The 22917-nt window shown below is 45.8% G+C and overlaps 1 protein-coding gene across 2 annotated transcripts in view; it reads right to left on the bottom strand.

The window, feature by feature from the left end:
* The window catches only part of DDX31 (DEAD-box helicase 31), a 65970-nt gene that overhangs the window by 14714 nt on the left and 28339 nt on the right, over nucleotides 1–22917 (bottom strand). For both annotated transcript variants that reach the window (XM_033137479.1, XM_033137480.1), the window contains exons 16-18: nucleotides 22037–22176; nucleotides 14836–14917; nucleotides 4081–4192 (exon numbers count right to left, since the gene is read on the bottom strand). In XM_033137479.1, the coding sequence (XP_032993370.1) occupies nucleotides 4081–4192; nucleotides 14836–14917; nucleotides 22037–22176 (334 nt within the window). The remainder of the gene's footprint in view (nucleotides 1–4080; nucleotides 4193–14835; nucleotides 14918–22036; nucleotides 22177–22917) is intronic.

Below are 22917 nucleotides of genomic sequence, written 5' to 3'. Positions count from 1 at the left end.
TTATGCGCATTCCCAATCCATGCTAAAACTAGTATAATCAATCTGTTTCAGATTTTCAGGTTCCTCCTCCTCCTCCTCCTCCTTTTCACTTGTTGGCATCCGTCTGTCTTGAAAGACAATGGAGTGCACCTGTGGGGGCGAAGTCAAACCACTGGAGAATCACAGCACCTGCTATGGCTGCAGAGACTGGTAACTCATAACTGCTGCCTGGTGCATTATTTTTGTTGCATTAGCAGCACCAAAGTGTCCTCTCTGGGGCACAAGCCTTGGAGGTCCTAAGATGCCAAGATCTTGCTGATGTGTCCAAAGGAAAGCAGACCAATACATGTGGTCCCAGCTTGGCCGCAAGAGTTGCCGGAAGGAGGCGTACAGGACACCATCCAACCACCTTAGGGACTCCACTCCAAATCTGTGTAGGGTTTACTCCTTAGCCTTCCCTTCTCCCGAAGACAGCCCACAAGGCAATGAGTATGGATTTTTCCTCGGGGTCTACTCCCAAAGCCTTTTTCATGAATGAGTTTAGCTGCAAGGCACTGGAGGTTTAGGATCAGAGTATTCCTTCTCCTAGATGGGCTATCTTCTAAGGTTGACAAGCCCCACCTGCCCCTCAATTACACCATGTGCAGAAACCACCTCATTTACCCACTGTTGGACCCACTGTTAGTCTGTTCAATCCACCAGAGTCTGTCCTCACATGCAGGCAAAGTCCCTAAATCACCAAGGGTTTGAGACCTAGTTTAGCCAGCATGGTTTTACTTAGCATAGAGCCACTGAAATTAGTGGACTTGCCTACAAACAATTCTCTCACAATCCCACCTGGGGATGCCGCTGTAGATTGAACATGGGATCTTCTGCACGCAAAGCAGGTGCTCCACCACTGTACTGCGTGGTAACAACTACCAAAATCAGAGTCCACATTCTGCAGGAGTCTGCATGCATTCCACAATGAGACGAAAACTCCACACGTAGGTGATCCAGATTCCATGCCAGTCACAGTTTCTAACGACTGTATAAATTAGGCAGATTTGCAGAAATCGCTTGCATTCTGCATGACTCACTCTGGCTTTACTAGTCATGGTAGGAAAGGAAAGGGCACTGAGGGTCCACAGCCACCAAAAACGCTATTCTGCCATGCCTCTCTATGTGCTTCTCAGGGCTAGAAACTTCCTTTCTTTACAATAACAACAACAAAGCAAGAGATCATCATAAAGCTAAATCCTGTGTCTCTTCCACAACTCTTCCCCTTGGGGCCTTTGCAGAGCACCAACAAACAACCCCCTTGAACCAGCAAATGCCTGCCATTTTAAATCCGCCCCCACAATCCCCAGTGCCTTATATGGAGTCAGCCCATTGGTTCATACAGCTCAGTGTTGTCTACACTGACCGGCAGCAGCTCTCCAGCAACTCTCAAACAGAAGGTTTCTCCCAGCCCTACCTGGATTGAAACCAGGGCCTTCTGCATGCAAAGCAGGTGCTCTGCAATGAAGCCATGGTGCTTCAAACAGGAATGTAGGAAGGTCCTTCATAGTCAGGCCACTGGTCCATCTAGCTCAGCACTGTCTACACTGACCGGCAGCAGCACCCCAGGATTTCAGACAAGAGTTCTCAACCATCTGGAGATGCTGGTGATTGAACTCTGGGGCCTTCTGTGGGCAAAGCAGATGCTCTAAAAAGGACCCTGACAGTTAAGTCCAGTCGCAGACGACTCTGGGGTTGTGGCGCTCATCTCGCTTTACAGGCCGAGGGAGCCGGTGCTTTTCCGTAGACAGTTTTTCCAGATCATGTGGCCAGCATTACTAAGCCGCTTCTGGTGCAACGGAACACTGAAACCAGAGCAGCACACGGAAACACAATTTACATTCCCACCGGAGCGGTACCTATTTATCTACTTGCACTTTTTGGGGTGCTTTTGAACTGCTAGGTTGGCAGGAGCTGGGACAGAGCAACGGGAGCTCACCCTGTCGTGGGGATTCGAACTGCCGACCTTCTGATCGGCAAGCCCAAGAGCAAGCATCTCCAAATTGTGGCCCTCCAGATGTTTTGGCCTACAACTCCCATGATCCCTAGCTAACAGGACCAGTGGTCAGGGATGATGGGAAATGTAGTCCAAAACATCTGGAGGGCCGAAGTTTGGGGATGCCTGCCCAAGAGGCTCAGTGGTTTAGACCACAGCGCCACCCGCATCTCCCACAGCCACAAGGGGGAGAGTTAGGAAAACGGTGGTGGTCAAGTCTCCACACAGCCCCCGAACAGTTCTACAGGAGGAAACACGGCCCTCGGACTGCAAGAAGGGTTTCCATCCTGGCTCTAACCACTGAGCTATGGGCCCTTCCTAAAGAACAGAGTGAGGATGAACAGCCAGACATTTTTAAAAAGTAGCCGCTCTTTTAGGAATGGGTTCTGTGAGGCAATGCTGGCTACCAACAACATCGACCAGGTCAAAACATAAATTGAAGCGAAGAGTTTGTGGGGGAGGGAGGGAGGGAGGGAGAGAAGGTTAAGAAAGAGAGAGAGAGAACTGTGCATTTGGCATAGCTTCCGTTTGATTTCCTGCCATAAACAGGAGAGCCAGCTGCCGCGTTAATTATTCACCATTCTTGGCTTCAACCGAGGAGGAAGAATGGAGGGAGGTTTATGGAAGCCAGCCGGCGTTTGGAAATACTGCATATGCGGACAGCAAGAAAGATGGGGCGGTGGAGGAAGGGCGAGGAGGAGCCACCTTTGCACGGGGCGTAAAAGTGGGGAAACACAGAGGGCGAGGGAGAGAGAAAGGGAAGCGTTTAAGATATTCATGGGAAATGCAGGGCTGGTATCTCCCCCTCTGCAGTCATCCAGCACTGCATAAAGGTTCGGGCTCTGGCACGGGAGAAGAGCATCGCATCTGCTTTTATGGAGCCCTCAACTGCATAAACTGCGAGCACCAATATGGGTTTGGTAATGCAAGAGCCTCTCCCCACCCCCACCCCTGTCCTTGATATCTCGTGCCACTGTTGATGGTGTAGAACGCGGCCAAGAAGATGCCTGCCGGTCAATTATGCCCAGTCCCACCAAACAAATCCTGAAGACTGCAGAATTTGGAGGGTCACTGCTTCCTTGTGTCCGTAAAATGGGATGTGAGGGGAGAAATAATATTCCGGACTGGTTGTGTGCCAATGGTTCCACAGCAGAGCAGAAAAAGGGAAAAAAGGGGGGGAGTGGCCTTGGGTTCAAAATTTAGAAGGTTTCTTCCTGGCTCCTCCTCCTGCTGAAAATGGGCCCGAAAGCAGTGTTCTCTTGCGGCCAGTAGAATATGTTGCTTTTTGTGATTGGTTGTTGTGTTTGCAAATTGTGACTGTGATGTTTGCAAATTCACTCTTGGGCTCAAAAAGTTCAGCTACCCCCATGCTGAACCATAGTCTAGCATGATGGAAAGATGTTTCCGAGATGCCCAGGAGAATATGATTTTGCTTCTGATTTCAACTAACCATAGTTTAGTTGCAGTGTTCAGCTTAACTGTGGTTAAAGCAAGAGGGTGGAATTCATTCTCGTGGCGAGGAGGGGAGGGTGTACATCTAGGAACATAGGAAGCTGCCTTACACAGGGTCAGACCATTGGTCCATCAAGCTCAGTGTTCTCTGCACTGACTGGAAGTGGCTTTCCAGGATTTCAGACATAAGGCTCTCTCAGCCCTACCTGGAGATGCTGAGGACGGCAGCTGAGACCTTCTGCATCCAAAGCAGATGCTCTACCATTGAACTATGGTCCTTGCCCTATATAGGGTTGGCTGCTGGAAGCTGAGCTTGGTTATGACAGAGTTAGCACTATGGCATTTCACCTAAACCTATTAGAAGGTTTTAGCTGGTTTTAGAAGGTTGTTTTTAAACAGTTTTTGGGAGTTTTAATTGTGTTCTGTTACCCTGCTTGCTGCCCTGGGCTCCTTCAGAAGGACGGACGGAATATAAAATATAATAATATTTTAAGAAACACCACTCAATGATGCAATAGTAAAAAAAAAAGTTTTTCATCACCCCCCCCCTCTCCTGCTAAAACTTAAAAAAAGGACTACATTGTAAGATTCTCAAAAACAAAAAGACTCCTAACCTTTTTTGGCCCGCTGAACAGTTTCTGCATTAGAGTGGACGTAATTCTCGAATTCAGTCTGCAAGATGGTGGCTCTGCGTCGTACTTCCTGGGGGTCGTCGCTGTGGAACTTCTATAGCAGACAAAGAAAGTGGGGTTGGGGAAAGAAGAAAGACTAAAGCAGTTTCAAAAGAGATTTTATACCCAGTTCTTCAGTTCTGTTTATTCAGCTTATGAATCGCTCTGTCATGGGGACAGAGATGGGGAAAAAGCACAGTAAAAAACACCATTGAAACGAAACATGCATTAAAACAGATCAAATGTACCAAAAGTGTTTGCCAATTAAGGAAGTCACACATTAAATGCCCCAAGCAGAGGCCACCCTTTCCAGGTTACCAGATTTCCAGGGGAAAAACAGACCAGTTATTTAGTATTAAAAAACCTTTATGAGCTAGCTGCCTTTCCAACCGATTTTTATCATTATCACCCCAAGTTGAAGAAGGTGGTGGGACAAATAAAGAGGGTCCCCCTCTGCTGATCTTAACTCCCGAAAGTAGGGAAGAAGGTGGTCTTTCAGATATTTGGGGCCAGGGAGGGGAGGGGTGGCCTGGGGAGACTCCTGAGGGCCAGAGAGGGACCCAGAGGGCCACATTCAGGGCCTGTGCTGTCTTAGCCTTGAGTTTGCACCGACAGCCACCAAGCTCTCTGGGGTTGCAACTCCCCTCCCTTTCCTGAGATGTGAATGAAGCTAGCCAAATTCAACCATACACCAGAAATGTCTAAAACAAAGAGCACCTTCCTCAATATCATAAAAACCTGCTGGATACAGCCGATGGTGAATCTAGTCCAGCATCATGCTCTCATAGTGGCCAAACAGATGCCCTACTGGGAAGCCCGCAAGCACAGCCTGAGTACAACAGCAACTCTCCCCTCCTGCAATTTCCAGCAGCTGGTATTCAGAGGAACACCATGGAGGTAGAAAAGAGCCATCATGGTCTGTATGACTGGCAGGCGAGATGATGTTACTGGTGCCGCCACTAGGGGCTGCTTGGTTAGTTGTGACCTTTGTCAGGGCCTTCTCAGTGGCTGTTCCCTATTTGTGGAATGCCCTCCCTGTTAAGATGTGCCTGTCTCCATCAGAAGGAGGAGGAGTCTAAAAGCATTCCTGTATTACCCAGACATTCAGTGGCTGAAAGACACTGCTCCTGGCATCATGCGATCACTGTTGTTAACTGTTTTTAGAATGCGCGCACATATATATATATATATATATATATATATATATATATATATATATATATATATATATATATATTACTGATGCGTTTGCTGCCCTGGGCTCCTTCAGGAGGAAGGGTGGGATACCAACTGAGTCAATTAAAAATAATATCACCCCCCCTTCTCTCTCTCTCTCTCTCTCTCTCTCTCTCTCTCTCTCTCACACACACACACACACACACTTACACTATTCTCCTGAGCTCATTTTAGGGGCAGCACTGACAACCTTCGAGACACACATCTTCCAACGTACAGTGGTACCTCAACTTACGAATTACTCGACATACGAATTTTTCGACTTACAAATGGACATCCGTTGGCGGTTTTAGATGGGGTTTACTCGACTTACGAATTTTTGATGTGGTTTACTCGACTTACGAATTTTTCCGAATTTTTCGTTTCCAATGCATTCCTATGGGAAAATCGCTTTTTTCGACTTACGAATTTTTCGACCTACGAATGTGCATTCGGAATGGATTAAATTTGTAAGTTGAGGTACCACTGTATTTCTCCTCTTCCGGAGCAAACCTTCCCCCACAGATCGCCTGCCACCTTTCCAAAATAACTTACATGGCCTTCAGCATCCCTAACCATATCTATGTGACGATGGTGCAATTTTACATAACATAGCAACCTGCCAGCATCTTTGAAGCCAATCTACCAAAGACGGTAGGCTCCCCCCCCCCCAGTCCTTTGCTAAATAAGCATTTATGCCATTGTTAACATATTCCCTGTTAACTCTGTGTCTCTCCCCTGTGCCGCCCCCCACAACACCATTTTTTGGCATGCAACTGCCAGTATTGTTAAGAGGAGGAACGGGAAAATAAAAACCTTACGGAAATAGAAAGAGGAAAAGGAAATGAAAGAACATAGCCAACTGAGGTTTTGCTCAGAATAGACTCGCTGAAATTAAAGCACCTAAATTAGTGATGGCCATTCATTTTAGTGGGTCTGCTCTGAAGTGGCCTAGTGGATTGGACAGCTTGAAGAGGATGGACAGATTTATGGAGAAGGCTATCAATGGCTTCTAGCCACAGTGGCCATGCTCTGCCTCCAGTTGGAGGTGGCAATGCTTTTGAACACCAGTTGCTAGAAACCCTCAGGAGGGGAGAGTGCTACTGTGCTCAGGTCCTGCTTCCAGGCTTCTCACATCTGTGTGGCCACTGTTTGAAAAGGATGCTGGACTGGATGGGACCCCTTTTGGCGTGGTTTAGCAAGGCTCTTTACATGTTCTTCCTCCACCATTGGTGGCAGTATGCTTCTGGATGCCAGTTGCTGGAAACCGGAGGAGGGTTTTTGGGTTTTTGACAGGCACCCGGTCAGCCACTGGCCTGATCCAGTAGGCTCTTCTCTTGCTCTTATACATCCCTATGTAAACAAGTGCAAGGAAGACTTAGCTAAGGGTTTTGCAATCTATTGGTAAATGTTAAGCAGCTTCCATTTTGTCCGAATGGTTTTCTTACATAAGCATTTAATAAAATGCTAGTGTTTTTGGAGAAGGAAAACTCTGTTCCTAAACCTCTGCTGCCTTGCAACTACACTCATTCAGACTTTGAGATTAAACCCTAAGGAACAATCTGTACCCACAGCCCTGTGGGACATCTTCAGGAGAAGGAAAGGCTAAGGAGCAAACCCTACATAAATCTGGAGTTGAGTCCCTAAGACGGTTGGAGGGTGCCTTGTATGCCTCTTTCTGGCAACTCCTGAAGCTAAACTGGTGCAAGATGTATTGCTCCGATTTCCTTTGGACCACATCAGTGAGGCTGAGAGGGGGTTATTGTCATCTGGACAGCCCAGGACCTCTATACACACTGCCCAGGCTGGCGCCCCAGAGAGTCACTTCAGTACTGCTACAGCTGCAGAAATAGTGTGTGAGGCAGCAATTATGAGCTACCGGCCTCTGCAGCCACAGCAGGTGCTGTGATTCTCCAGCAGTTTGACTTCACCCTCAGAGGTGCTCTCTCTCCATGGTCCCTCATGATAGACAGAAGTGTGTGTCACTCACAATATACTTGGGGAGTGACAGACAATACGGTGCCCTCCAGATGTTTTTGGACTCCATCTCCCAGGAGCCCCAGCAGATGGCATGGCCAATGGCCAGGGGACGAAGGGGGTTGAAGTTGAGCAAAAGACAGTGGGCTACTCCTGTAGGAAGGTACGCTTCAACCAAAGGTGAACACTTTTAACAGTTCACATTGAGTGCAATGGGGAATGGCCAAGTAGGGGCTTAACAGTTCAAAGGTCGTAGCTTGGTGGTAGAACATTGTGCTTTGCATGCACAGTTCCAGGTTCACTCCCAGCATTTCAAGGTAGGGATGGAAATGCCCCCTGCCTGAAACCCTGGAGAGCTGCTACTGGTAAGTGTAGACAATACTGAGCTAGATGGACCAATTTTCTGATGCCATATAAGGCAGATTCCGATGTACGTGACTCCAAAAGTAAGTCCCACTGAGTTTAGTGGGGCTTATTTCCATGTAAACTGGTATAGAAGAAGAAGAAGAAGAAGAAGAAGAAGAAGAAGAAGAAGAAGAAGAAGAAGAAGAAGAGTTTGGATTTGATATCCCGCTTTTCACTACCCGAAGGAGTCTCAAAGCGGCTCACATTCTCCTTTCCCTTCCTCCCCCACAACAAACACTCTGTGAGGTGAGTGGGGCTGAGAGACTTCAGAGAAGTGTGACTAGCCCAAAGTCACCCAGCAGCTACTTGTGGAGGAGCGAAGACGCGAACTCAGTTCACCAGATTACGGGACTACCGCTCTTAACCACTACACCACAACCCAAATCCTACTGATTTATCAGGAGGACTTTGAAGTACATGATTCTTGGCTGCATTTTGCCTGCACTAAGCATAAATTTCTACTCAGGAGGGAGTGCATATTTCCGAGCCTAGATCTGGATTTGCAAACCATCGTTTGTGAGGAGACAGCATTAACTGTGCCAACTAAATCCATGTTGCTGGCTGTTCTCACCAAAAGTGGAAAACTCTTTACACTCTCAGACACTTCCAATTCCATATATTCAAAAAAAAAAAAAGCACATTCTGTGGCAACGGCTCAAGGAGTGTGCTTTTAAATGGGCAATTTCTGTGTGGAGTTTACTTTGTTTACAATGCAATGCTGAAAACCAATTCAGATTTCAAACAACTAAGGGTACTTGGTTACATTGTTTAGCAATGAGAAAAAGTTTAGCAATACAGTATATACCAAAATATGGAGTTAAAGGGGTGGAAGTGTTATATATGTTGCTGTGTGTTTGTGTGTGTGTAATTAAAACAGAATGAGACAGTTCATGAGCAGAAAAAAATGCACAAAGGGGACCTCCTCTTGGGCAGCGCCCCATATGTGGTATTATCTACCCTGTTAAAATTAGTGGTGACTAACCTGTGGCAGCTGGTGCCTATTGGAAGTGGCAGAGCAGAAAGCCCAACAGTAGAAGGAACCAGAGGCAATGACAAGCAGAGCCAGCCCTATCCTCCCCTCCTTGCTGAATTCTACAAGGGGCCGCACTGAGGCTAAGGAGGAAGAAGCTGACAGGCAGGGCTACCACCAGCACTTGAAGTAAGAAGGCAGGCAAGCAGGTAGGGGCTGGTTGAGAGAAGTCTGAGGTTGGCGTGGCAATGCCTCATTTGCCCTAATGGACCAGCTTTCTTTCCTACTTCCCTACAGGTACTGGACTCCAACTCTCATCAGCCCTAGCCAGTATGGTCAACGGTCAGGGATGATGGGATTCATAGTCCAACAACTACTAGAGGGCCACAACCTTCCCATCCTTGGTTCAGATAATCTACCCCTTCTTGCATGTGACCTGTTGATGGTGCTCTTTCCAGCAAACTTTTTAACGGCAGTTTAAATTTATGATGTGTTAGTCCTGACTTTTTTAAAAAAAAAACACAACAACATGTTTTTACTATTGAAGCGGTGTTACTGTTGTTCTTTATCTGCATACACACAATGGGTTATCTCCAGCTAAGTTCCACTCAGAGCAGACCCACTGAAAATAACGAGCCTACATTATTGTTTATTTCGTAGGATTTCCAGACCTCCTGATGGCAACAAAACCACAATGTGGTTTGCTTGTTTGGTGGATACATATCTCACCATTTCTGCCCTCCAAGGACCTTAAGGTGATGTACCTGGTTCTCCCCAAACCTCATTTAACCCCCACAAGAGATAGACAGGTTATGGGCCAAAGGGCAGGGACAGTGATCCAAGGCCGGCAGCGTGAGCTTCATGGCCAATTGGTGATCCGAACCCAGGTCCTAGTCCAAAACTCTACCTGCAACGCACCACACTAGCGTTTACAAAAAGTCATGCATATCTATTTCAATGGGTCTACTTTGAGTAGGGCCGGTTGAAACCCAATGTTCTTTTATCTATATATATGAATATATGTCCATTTATATACTTCCTTGTGCATTCTGGTGGGCGAGCGACATACAATTATTATTTTTAAAGCAAGTCAAGTCTCAGCTGTTGTGAAACACCAAAAAACTTCCTTTCCTTCTCTCCCCCTGCTCCCCCCTCGCTCGTCGCCCACACCACCCCGATCCACCTTTTTTCTTTCCTTAAGCCTCCTGGGTGGCGAGAGAGTGTCACCCTCCTGCCATCTTTTTAATATGAATGTGAAATTAAGCGAGTTGCCCTTTCCCCCGGTGGACAGAATCCTCTGTTATTAAAAAGTAAAGCACTTTAATAATGAAAAACTTTCCCCCCTCCCCTCTCACCCCCCTCCCGGTGTTTTAACTGTTTAAAATTAATGAGAAGGGCAGAACGGTTGTCAAAAGCGTTATTGAAAGCGGGCAGCGAGGACGGCATAAACCCCGAAAATCCCTCCAGAGTGTTAAATAAACAGCGCTTCAGCCCTCTCCAAATCCCTCTGATGGTTATTGTATACATTCTGTATCTGAGCTCAGAATAGATCTGAGCACCAGGGAAGGCAGGAAAGGTTCCCGAATTCCAATAAAGGCCTCAAATTAAAGACAGCCCGGCGCGAATTCCAGGAGAAAATTAAAGAGACCTCAAACTTAAGTGACAGGTGACTTGCTTCTATGCCACAACTGTCTGGGGATTTAGTGATAATATGGCAATATATTACAAAGGACTCCTCATTCTCTCTTTCTCTCTCCTTCCACACCATTCCTCTCCCTCCCCCCCCCAAAAAATCTTCCTATCTTTTAGGTTTCAGAATGAGGCATCTCTTCTTTTTCCAAAAAAAGAAGGAAGGAAGACTTGTTTATATATATATATCTATTTAAAAAAACAATTTCATCAAGGGTGTATACACACACACACACACACACACACACACACACACACACACACACACACAAACCCCTATGTACAAGCAGGTAGAGAAGCAAGTTTGGGGGTCAGAGGAGACAAACAAACAGGAAAAAAAGAAAAAAGAAGGAAATAGTGCAGGGGGGGGGGGAGATACAACACATTAAAAGAAGAAACCCACGCCACTAGCATCAATCCCCCGCCAACACACAGTTCCACCATTCTCTTTATACATCTTCTCATTCCCCCCCCAGGGAGCGATTTTATTTTTAAAAACTGCACTCTAATGGGCATGTTTTGATTTCTGCCTTCCAGGGTGGCTGGTCTGGGGAAAGGAAGAAAAATCTAAAATTAAAAACTGACTCAGAGCTGAAAAGGGAAAATACGTAGGACACAGACACACAGAAAGTACTACCTGCCACCCTGGATATAGGGTAGAGTTGTAGCCAATGACCACACCTGTAACCCCCCCCAAAAAACTCCACCCACTTTTGCTGCATTCGCACTTGACCTCAAACTTCCAGGTGTATGCTTGACACGTCATAGGTGCACACCAAAAGAAATACTGACTAGAGCTGCACTTAACACTGCAGGAAAAATAAACACAAGCACCAAGTATTCACATTACAGTTTGAACCTCTACAATAGGGACCAGGAACCAGTAGTTTAGGGGAAGGGCCACAGCTTTGTGGCAGAGTATTTGCTTTGCGAGTAGAATGTCCCAAGTTCAACCCCCAGCATCTCTGAAACCCTGAATGATTGCTGCCGGTCCACATAGACAATACCGAACTAGATGTTCAGTTGGGTTCTGACTCGGTATATAAGGCAGCTTTAAATCAGCCTTTAATTCATAAACATGAGGACTAGAAGCTTAGTTCAGGGAGCGCCATAGCTCAGTGGTAGAGCACCTACTTCGCATGCAGAAGGGGTCCAGGTACAATCCCCAATGGCATTGCCAGCTAGGGCTAGAAGACACAGCCAGAAACCCCAGAGGCGCTGGCAGCTCATGTATCCAACACTGAACAAGATGGACCAAGGGTCTGACTCACTATAAGGCAGCTTTATATATCCTAAGGGGGAGAGAAGCCACAAAGCAATGGGAGAGCAACTGCTTTGCATACAGAAGGTCCGGGGTTCAATCCTTGGCAAATCTCCAGGTAGGGCTGGGAGAGACTCCTTGTCTGAAATCCTGGAGAGATGCTGCCAGTCAATGCAGACAACACTGAATGGGATGGACCCATGGTCTGACTCAGTATAAAGGCAACTTCAGATGTTGTGGGGAGTCCTGGCCAGTGGTCCAAGATGGTGGCAGCTGTGGGCCAACCTCAGCCTGGGAGGAGCCTCGGTTCCCCATCCCCAATTTAAAATCATATGTCAGGGAAGCTGCAGTTCAGGAATGGGAAACCAGCTATGGCCTGGGGACCACTTTTCCTTCTGGGCAACCTTCTGAGGGCCACATGCTAGTGGTGGGGCCAGGCCAGATGCAAAAGTGGGGAGAGCAACAAATGTAGAATTTACCTTTCTACAGTAGGTAAATTTCTACAGAATTTACCTTTCTGCACACACTCGCCCACCTGTCCTTAATCTAGGTAGACTGAAGAGGCACTATCAGGGAACTAGGTCACATCACAAGACACAGCCAGGCAAAAACACTTGATGCAGGTCCAGTAAGGAGTGTGGCTTGGCCCCTGGACCTGAGTCTCCCCACCCCTGCTGTAGCCGGACCCTGCATTCATATCCTGCTGTGACCCGTAAGTTAGGATAGATGCCTGTTTAGATATAGCAAAGACTCCAAAGGACCATCTCTGATGGCGTGGCAAGGAAACTTTTGGGATTCAGCTGTTTCTGAGCACCTAATACAAAACAGGAGGGTTGGCAGAGGTCAAAATAAATACGATCACTCTGATAAGGTGTGGTCCCTGTATATCAACTAAGTAAACAGACGTGACATTAAATGTAAAACCTCCAGCCATTCATGCTTACATTCAATGATTCAGTTATTGGATTAAGAGTACCTACTCAAGATTTCTTTTTAGATGCGACTGAAGTAAGCATGTAACCATGTACAGGTTTTGTTGGAATTGACTGATGCTGTTTTATTAAAAAGCCCTCTACTCCTACGAACTTGTCTAATCCTCTTTTAAAGCCTTCCAAGTTGGTGGCCATCACTGCCTCCTGTGGGAGTGAGTTCCATAGTTTAACTATGCACTGCATGAAGGGTTTTATTTGTCCTGACTATAAAAGGGAGGCATCTTCCTTCCAGTTGGCAGGAAGCAAGGTGTGAACTGCAATGCCTTCTCTCTTGCTTTTTTTATTTTATTTTTTAAAAAGGGATACATACAAAACGAAGATTTTTGTTTTTAACAACTTTTTGCCCTGCACCTTCCAAGCCTCTCTCTCACACACAAACAGAGCGTGCCCCCCGCTCAGAGCCTCCCCAGCCTGGCAGGAAAAGTGCAGGCAGATCAAATGTATTCTCTTTGTAGGCCGGTGAACATTCACACACCCAGACGCGGCCGCATATATATTTCATGTGCCTAAAGATAAAAAATACATTTTACAGGTGCTTTCGGCATCTTTTCCTCCATCAGCTCCTCAGAGAAGTCCAAACACTCACAGTCTAAAGGGGTATTTATAATGGACATCAGTGAAGACTTCTGCAAGGAGAGGAAGCTATGATGAGGTTCATTCGGTAAAGCCTCATACACTGAAAGAACTGGAAGCACGCAAAGAAGTGGAAGAAGGCAGAAGACTCAGTTTCCAAGCTGATCAGCTCTAATCAGCACTAAGGGCCAGAAAACTTCTTCTCAGTGGCTAAAAAAGGTCCCTTTCCATGCTGACTGGGTGGCTCTAGGATACCAGGGACAGGGACCCTTCTGCAGAAATAATAACAAGTTTCTGGTCTGCTGCAAGGTCAAGGTCAACTTTGGAAAACAGCTGTTCAAGGCAATCCCTAGTGGCTAACAATGGCCAGCATGTATCATTTGGGCCAAAATGAAAAAAGCCACTTTTGCAATGCTTCCCAAGCCTCATTTCCTAAATGGAGTTTCTGACTCACCATAGATGAGCAAGCAAATAGTTTGCTTTACACCAGGGTTGGGGAACCCTTTTCAGCCTAAGTGCTATATTCCATCCTAGGCAACCTTCTAGTGGCCCAATGCCAGCAGTAGGCAGAGTGAGAAGCAGGAACAAATGCTAATTGACTCTCTCTCTCTCTCTCTCTCTCTCTCTCTCTCTCTCACACACACACACACACACACACACAAAATCCTCCATCCAGGCAAGCTAGAGGAGGAGGAAGAAGAAGAGTTTGGATTTGATATCCCGCTTTATCACTACCCTAAGGAGTCTCAAAGCGGCTAACATTCTCCTTTCCCTTCCTCCCCCACAACAAACACTCTGTGAGGTGAGTGGGGCTGAGAGACTTCAGAGAAGTGTGACTAGCCCAAGGTCACCCAGCAGCTGCATGTGGAGGAGCGGAGACGCAAACCCGGTTCACCAGATTACGAGTCTACCGCTCTTAACCACTACACCACACTGGCTCTACCAGAGTCCGTGGACACATTCCAGCCAGGCAGAAACACTTAAGGAAGGCGTGTAGCAGGGTAGACATTTACTCATCTTTCCCACTATACCTTCCTCAAACACTGCCATCCACAGGTGATGAAATGTCAAATTTAGACCCCACTCTTCATCATTAACGGATTGCAGAGGACTTTTTCTGTGGAATCTCCTCACCACAGACGTGTGGCTGGCACTTTCCCACACAGCTTTCAGTGAATGCTGAAGATGCACCTCTTTGCCAGGCCTTTGACACCTGATAAGTGTGTGCTTTTCAGGGGACTGCAACTCATTTTAGACTGTTTTAAATTCTGAATTTTGAATCGCCGTAACCAGCCCTAGGATCTGCTGGTAAAGGACAGATGATAAGTCTGACAACAACAACAGGAAGAAGAGGAGGAGGAGAATCCCCAGACTGTGAACCTGGTCCTTCATCTCCCTCCAGAACAGGTCATTCACCTAATCCTCATACCCAGGTTTAAGTGAAGAGTATAAGACCAGAGCTGGCGGGCCAAATGTAAGGTCTATTCTCATCGAGCATCCCAGGAAGTAATGAGTCTTGTAACCAGGAGAAAGGACTGCAAACCTTTTAACTTTCCTCCCTAGAAAGGAAGGAAACATGGAGGGAGAGAGGGGTTCCCTCTTCCATAAGAACTCACCTTATTTCCCCTCTGGCTGCCCTTGAAACGGTCATCTTTCATCAAGCTGGACAGGACAGATTCCATCTTCATCTCTGAAACACTGGAAGGCGAAAAACAAGGGATGGAAAGATCACTCATGTTTCTCTAGATTTTGGTTTTTTAGCGCATTTTTTTAAAAATAATTATTAAATCATGTCTGGAAATGGCACTTTAAAAATAAAATAAAAGTGCTACATCCAGGGTAGCCCAAGGCAGTGCCATTCAGGTTCTGCTGGGCTATAATGAAGGTGGGTAGCTTCATTTTTTCAGCCTGAGGGCCACATTTCCCTTCTGGGAAACCTTTCGAGGGCCACATGCCAGTGGTGGGCAGGGCCATGAGCAAGAAAGCAACAAATATAAATATTACCTTTCTACAGTATGCTAGTTTCTATAGAAATACTCTCTTTCTCTATCTTCCATCCAGGTATTTCACACAAAATACCAGGTGCTTATTCTATCTATCTATTACAACATAAAAACACATTACATAATAGGAAAAAAACCCAATAGCTTCCCCTCACACACACCAGATACAGTTAAGAGGTCATAGATGGTTTAATCAGCCAAAAGCTTGGGAGAAAAGGAATGTTTTTGCCTGGTGCTTAAGGTTATTTAATGAAGTTGCCAGATGAGCTTCTGTGGGGAGAGACTTCCACAAATGGGGAGCCACCACAGAAAAGGCCTGTTCTCATGTTGTCACCCTCTGGGGCTCTCATGGGGGGCACAAGGGAAGGGCCTCGGTTGATGATCATGGGGTCTGGGCCAGTTCATATGGGGAGAGGCAGTCCTTGAGGTACTGCCCTCCTGAGCTGTTTTAAGGCTTTATAGATCAAAACCAGCACTTTGAATTGGGCTCAGAAACTAATTGGCAGCCATTACAGTCAGGTCAGGATTGGCATTATATACTCAAACCATCTTGCCCTGGTGTTCATGTGTTCACACATAAACACACACACACTCAATCCAAAATGCTCACGAGCCTGTAAGGCACACCAATATTGTCATCTCCCTGTTGCAGATGGGAAGGACCAAGAGAGAGGTGTAGGGAAAGTAGCTACAGTCCTTCCTCATAAATGAGGCCAAAATGTTTACCTATGGTTTCTGAATATTGCCCTTTTCGTGGGGTAGGAGGGATGGAATGTCTTTAAAATGCGGCTATTGTTGTAGAGTTGCTAGCGCTAAATCCCACAACTCCTGCTTTAAGTTCAGGCTGGCCACCAAGATGTGGGACACAGGTGGCGCTGTGGGTTAAACCACAGAGCCTAGGGCTTGCTGATCAGAAGGTTGGCGGTTCGAATCCCCATGACGGGGTGAGCTCCTGTTGCTCGGTCCCAGCTCCTGCCAACCTAGCAGTTCGAAAGCATGTCAAAGTGCAAGTAGAAAAATAGGTACCACTCCAACGGGAAGGTAAACAGCATTTCCGTGCGCTGCTCTGGTTCACCAGAAGCAGCTTTGTCATGCTGGCCACATGACCCGGAAGCTGTACGCCGGCTCCCTCAGCCAGTAACGCGAGATGAGTGCCGCAACCCCAGAGTCGGACACGACTGGACCTAATGGTCAGGGGTCCCTTTACCTTTTAGCCACCAAGACATCCCCTCTCTTCCCTTCCTCCTTCAAACAATCCTTCTGAGGACAGACCCCTCCCTGCCTCTATTTTACAGAGGGTAAGAAGCACCACTGATGGCAGCTTGGTTGGTTTGCTGCTCATCAATGACAGCAGGCGCACCTGCAGGCTTAAAAAAATTACACTGATCCATAATAATTCCTTTTTAATATTATGAGAGGCAAATGAGGTGTGAAAAACAAAATTGTTCACAATTCCATCTAGTCAATAATTATTAAAAAAATTTTTTTTTATTCATTTCATATCTCACCCTTCCTCCCTAAAGAGCCCAGAGCAGCAAACAAGAGACCAATCCATAAAACCTTCACCCAAGTGTCCTGGGTATCAACTCAGTGCAAATGGGTTTTGTAGTTGTTATCTGAACCTTGGATTATCTTCCGTTAACCTTTCCCTTAAGACCATGATAGCATTTTGTACAATCCTGCCTCTCCCCGATTTCTCATATACATACCCACCTTTAAAATTTAGCATCCTTTTGCATCCACATGGAATGAAACTGACGTTTCAAAGGAGAAATAGACAAGAAAAGTGGAGGGGAAGTCAGCTCTAAAGTGTAATTTTTTCTTTTTCTGTGTGTGTGTGTTTGCTTATGTCTCTCTTGGTTCCTTCGATTGAGACTTGCGGTTGTTTGGGGGTTGCGGGGGAGACAGGTTGAAAAGGATTGCATTGTTGTAAGAACAGCACAGGGGCTTCCTCGCCGACAGCTCATCAGACGATTGCTTTATTTCCTAACAGCTGCCTAACGAAGTTTATAAAAGAAAGCGGATCCCCGTGAAGGCATGAAGCCACACACACACACACACACACACACACACACACACACACACACCAGCTTCAGCCCCTTTTTCTGTGACGTGCTCCCTGCTGAGTGAACGAAGTTCGCTTATATGCAAGGTTGCAAGCTGGCAGCATGCCAAGCGTGAGGAGAGAAATGGCAGGGGTAGCGGGAGTAATTTTGGAGGAAGGGGGGTGTTATCTTGATATCTCCAGGAAATCACTGTCAAGTGGGGAGGGGGGGGGAGGCTTTGACGTTTTCATTCACAAATGTGTCAGAGCAGTGGGGGAAACACCACTTCTTTTTCTTCTTCTTTTTAAAAAAGAAAAGTGCTCTGCCATTCATATCTTAATTTTATGACTTAATATAATCAAGAAGAACCAAAAGGGGGTTACTGAGATCTAGCGCAGTGGTGAGCAATGATGGAAGCCAGATCTGGACCATGTTTCCTCAGAAGGCAGTCCTGCCAGGTTCGGTGGGCCTTACTTCCCCAGGTTAGCCCGTGCCATGAATCACAAAGTTGTTGGTTTTGTCTCTTGCCTCTGCTATGAACTCCTAAGAATGTAAGGAGGGCCCTGCGAGATCAGACCCAATTGTCTGTTTAGTTCAGCATTGTCTTTCCACAATGGCAATCAGTTGTCTCTGGGAAGCCCACAAGCAAGGGCATAAGGGCATTAGCCCTTTTCTCACTCCTGATTCCCAGGAACTGCCGCTGCAGATACTGAGAGAGATGAACCAAGGGTATGGCTCAGTGTAATGCAACTTCCCATGTTCCTATTTAATGCAGCCCTTTATAAGGACTAGAATCCTACGTTATTGTGTGGGGGAAGGGCCGCACCTCAGTGGTAGAGCACCCGCTTTGAAGGCCCCAGTTCAATCCCCAACATCTCCAGGTAAGAGAAATACTCCTTGTCTGAACTCCTAAAGAGTTGCTGTCAGCTAGCGTAGACAAAAGTGAGCCAGAGGGAGGAGCAAGGGTCTGACTCAGTATACAGGTAGCATTTTCCTATCTAACATTTCATCCTGCAAGAACATTCTGCTGCAAGAAGCCAGTCTTGAACAAGATAAAGGGGAGGGGGTTTCCTGTGTGAAACTGCTGGATTACAGTTTATCAAGAAGTTCAATTCCATCACCTGTGGCCTGAATCCGTTTTTAAATCCTGCTATTGGTTTACCAATGCCTGTATGTAAGCGACAATGCTGCTTTCTGAGCAATGACTGTATATCATTTTACCAAAAATGTACAAGGAAGAAAGAAAGAAAGAAAGAAAGAAAGAAAGAAAGAAAGAAAGAAAGAACTTATTCATGCAGCTAACTATGGAATTACTCCTGCAGGAGGGAATGGTGGCCACCAACTTGGATGGCTTTAAAAAAAAGCATTGGGCAAATTCATAGAGGAGAAGGCTATTGATGGCTACTAACCAAGACAGCTAGGCTCTGCCTCCACAGCTGGAGGCATCAATGCTTCCGAGTATCAGTTGCTGGAAACCACATGGAGAGAAAGTGTTCTTCTATTCAGGTTCTGGTTTCTGGTTTCCCACAGGAATCTTGTTAGCCCCTGTGAGAACAGGATGCTGGACTAGATGGGTCATTGGCCTGATCCAGCAGAGTTCATTCTATGTTCTTATGTACATTTAAGCTTTATCACAGTCTGTGGGTTGCATTACTCAGAGCAAACCCATTGAAGTTAGTCACGTCCATCAATTCCAATGGGCCTACTCTGAGCAGAACCAGCACTTACAACAGTCTTGTGTTTCTTATATTGTATAACATATCCATCTGATCACACTGCTAACATCTTCTCTCCCTCCACCCATGTGTATATATGTACCGGTCAATATAATAGTAGTATTTCATGCATCTGATGAAGTGGGCTCTGGTCCACAAAAGTGGTACCTAAATTTGCTTTTTTCTTCTTCCCTCTCCATCACCTTTTCCTTTTATGTTGCATCTTTTAGATTTTAAATCTTTGCGTGGGAATGGTAATGTTTTAGTTCATTGTATGTAAATCGTGCTGGGACTCTTTTCACCTGAAGAGCAGGACACAAATGCTCTATATAAATAAAAAGACTAACAAATTTATTACAGCTTAAGCTTTCATGGACTTAAGAGATCACCTTGTCAGACACATACAGCAATTTGTTTGCGTTAGTTAGCTCTGAGCAAATTGCTATCTCCCATGAATGTGCCCAAATCGTATTATTACTGTTGTCAGTTACATCAGTTCATTAAGCTTCATTAGTTTAAAAAGAGACAAGAGGCAGGCGACCAACCTTTCAGAAGGTGGCGGAACAGCTTTGCTTTCAAAGCACAATAGTTTATGCGCCAGACCAGCACATGGCCATTCTTCTGCCTCGTTTCCCACACTGAAATTGTCAGGATAAATTTCCACCAGGCTCCATTTATGAACGGAAAGGGCAATTAGATTTGATGCCACGTGTTGCCCTGGGCTTGGAACTGTCTATCCGGATCTGATCTGTAATCCATTAAGCCCATAGCCTGCTATCAGTCCCTTCTTACTTATACACAGGGATAATCCAGTTCCACATAGATAACTATCACACAGCAAGAAGCACCTACCTGTCCTAATTAGGCTCACAGATTCTGAAATAAGGACTTTATAAACACTCCACTAACCCAAGGTCCTGTCCCACAACAAAGGGGTCCTGACTCCTGTCCCCTTAAGATTTCCCCCAGTCCTCCTGGGAGACACTGGGAGCCTTTTCTAACTGGGGTGGGGAATTTTTTTTACAGCTCAAGGGCACACTCAATTCTGGGCAACTTATCAGAGACCTCATGCCCATGATGAACAGGACTCGGGGGGAAAATGGGAGGAACAACAAATGAAAAAAAATCACCTTTGTACCATAGACTAGCTTACACACTCTCGCACACCCCTCTCTATTACTATTGCTGCCATTGGTAGTAATGAAATCCCAGCATTATCTATAGAAGTGGAGCACTTTAGAGCTACTGAACCACCTAATCCTATATACAGCAAATTGATTATCCTAGGCCAGTTTATCGAGCCAAACAGCACCATCTATGAAGAAGAGTGAAGTAGCAGCAGGCTTGGTGAGACCTCAAGACTTGCAGGAGTACAATAAATATTGAAAAAGAACCCCCGTCCCACCCCCCCCCCACCTCCAAACACACACAGGGGGCATGGAATGGTGGTGACTGACTCCTGGTGAGAAATGATGGGGAACTGAGATGGGGTGGGGAGATGGAATGGATTATAGTGGTAGAGGACATGGCTGACAGGCTGGCACCCTGAACAGGAAAACACCGCACTGCAACTTTTTGTTGCAGGTTCCACTTATATGGGGGGGAAATGTTACCGCATCAGCAAAGACAGGGCCTCACATCAACAGAAAAGCTTTAAACATACAAACCCAGAAGGCATAACTCAACAAGTCTCCTCCTCTACCACATGTTGTAACTACTGAGCACTCTTTTCACTTTTTACTCAATTATGAGGCCACCTCCTATTCTGTTTTTCTCTTTCTATTCTGCAGCCACTCTCATACCTCCATTTTCATCTTTGTCCCCATTTGCACTCCTCCCCTGGTGTCCTTTTCTGCACCCCCTCCTTTGCACTCCCCTGTTTTCACCTGCACTTCCCCCACTCCTCTTGCCTCCTTTTACCCCTTGCAAACAGACCACCACCATTTCCACACCACCTCCTCCTTATTCTCCTACTTCTGCAGATATATGTTCCTACATGTTTAAGATGAATAGCATCTTAAAAGCAAGCCCGTTCAGTTAGAGAAGGCTAAGTGATGGATGCTGTACATACATGAGTGTTTGCTTGTTAATAAAATACTTGCTGCAAATTACTACATTCTATTTGGAACGTCATCCTGAAGGCAACATTTGCTACCAGGAGTGAAGTGATATTTTAGCGCTGCTTTATCACTCACCCATGTGGCAGCTGAGTAAAGGAAGAGGGGGAGCTTTGAGTAAAGCAGGGACGGAAGGACAATGAGAAGGGGAAAGTTGCAGTACAAAACAACGGCAGAGGTTTGAGTAAGGCATGGATAGAGGAGGAATAAAGTGGCGGTCAGTACAGCTAGAAGGGAACTGAGAACTGCTTTGTTGTGTAAGCTTTTTGGTGTTGGTTTTTGTGTTGTACCCATCTCCACTATATCTCCTTGTCAAAACATTTTTTAAAAAAATCAGTTATTTCTTCCTCCCCCATCTATTCAAACCTCTCCTGTTGTTTTAAACCTTCTCGCTTCCATGCAATGGTTTCTTTTAATGGACGATTAATAACAATAACAATTAATTATAATAAGTGATCGGTTGTGTCCAACTAAGTTCTACTCTGCATTGCCCCACCAAAATTAATGGACCCACATTAGCCATGTCCACCAATTTCAGTGGGTCTACTGTGAGTAGGACTAGCACTGGTTTCATCATCATCACCATCATCATCATCATCACCATTTCTCCTGTATCGGTCACTACAGCCATAGCAAGCGCTGCAACCTCCCAATAGCTTGCCTTTACCCCCAAAGGCACACTCCTCCATTGTCTCCTGAGACACAAGGATGTCAACCAACTGAGAATTTCATTAATTCTTTTTTGTAATGATTTTTTTTTTTAATCTCTTTGAGAATCATACTTCGGCTGTCATTAAAAACATCCTGCTAAAAAGAAGGTAGCAACTACCATCCATTTGTAATGAGACACAGCAGTGCAGATACCTTATTATTGGTTTAGCTAGGAAGTTTGGTTGGAGAGGAGCGTAGTGCTGGGGGGGGGGAGTTTGTGACTCACTTAATCTTGCAAGAAGCCAAGAAGTTGACATATTCTGCCTCTGAAGGTGCAAGGATGAGCAGGCTGTTCCCGTGACTGCCAATCCGAGCTGTCCTCCCAACACGGTGGACGTATTCGGCAAGCGAAGCTGGAGGATTATACTTTTTTTCAAAAAGAAAAAGAAAAAGAAAAAAATAATGTAAGAGAGAGAGAGAGAGGAAGTTTGGAGTGGAGGGGAAGAGAAGGAATTAGCAGATTGCATGGGTGGTTAATTATCAGAGAGAGTGCTGTGTCTGAGGTCATTTAGAAAAATAAATCCCAGGTCACATCAGCTTCCTTTTCCAAGAAAAGAAATGGCTTATCAGAACCCATCATCCTCATATCCCCGCAACCATCATTCACAGCTATAGTGATAACAAGGTTTTTTTTTGACATATGAATATGACACATTGGCCAAGCTGTCTTCTCACCAATTTTTTTAAAAAAACAAAATTTGTTTCTATGCCGGGGGTGGGGGAATCAGTGACCTATTTGCTTCCTTTCTTAATATGCATCAGCTGCTCGCCATAGGCGCGAGACAAATAAACCCAGAGCGCGCACCTGAGTTGGTTCCCCTTAAAATTATATTGGCTTAAGTAGTCAGTAATTGGCTTGCTTATAGCTTTCCGAGACCTGCTACTCAGCAGAGAGATGCATTTACATAGGCTTAGCTTTACAGTGGCATGGCATTTGATGGCTGATTCACACATTACATTGCTACCGTGTATGTACCGGTACACTGAGTGCACGCTTCAAAATGTTAAAAAATGATAAAGGGGGGGGGGGAAGCTGCATTCCATATACTTGCAGGACTGCTTCACACATGCAAGGTCAATTCCTTATGATGGACTACAACACGGGGC

The sequence above is a fragment of the Lacerta agilis genome, chromosome Z (genome assembly GCF_009819535.1).
Source record: "Lacerta agilis isolate rLacAgi1 chromosome Z, rLacAgi1.pri, whole genome shotgun sequence".
Lineage (NCBI taxonomy): Eukaryota > Metazoa > Chordata > Lepidosauria > Squamata > Lacertidae > Lacerta > Lacerta agilis.
The sequence above is the reverse complement of the archived record's forward strand: the minus strand, read 5'-3'. Positions and strand labels throughout refer to the sequence as shown.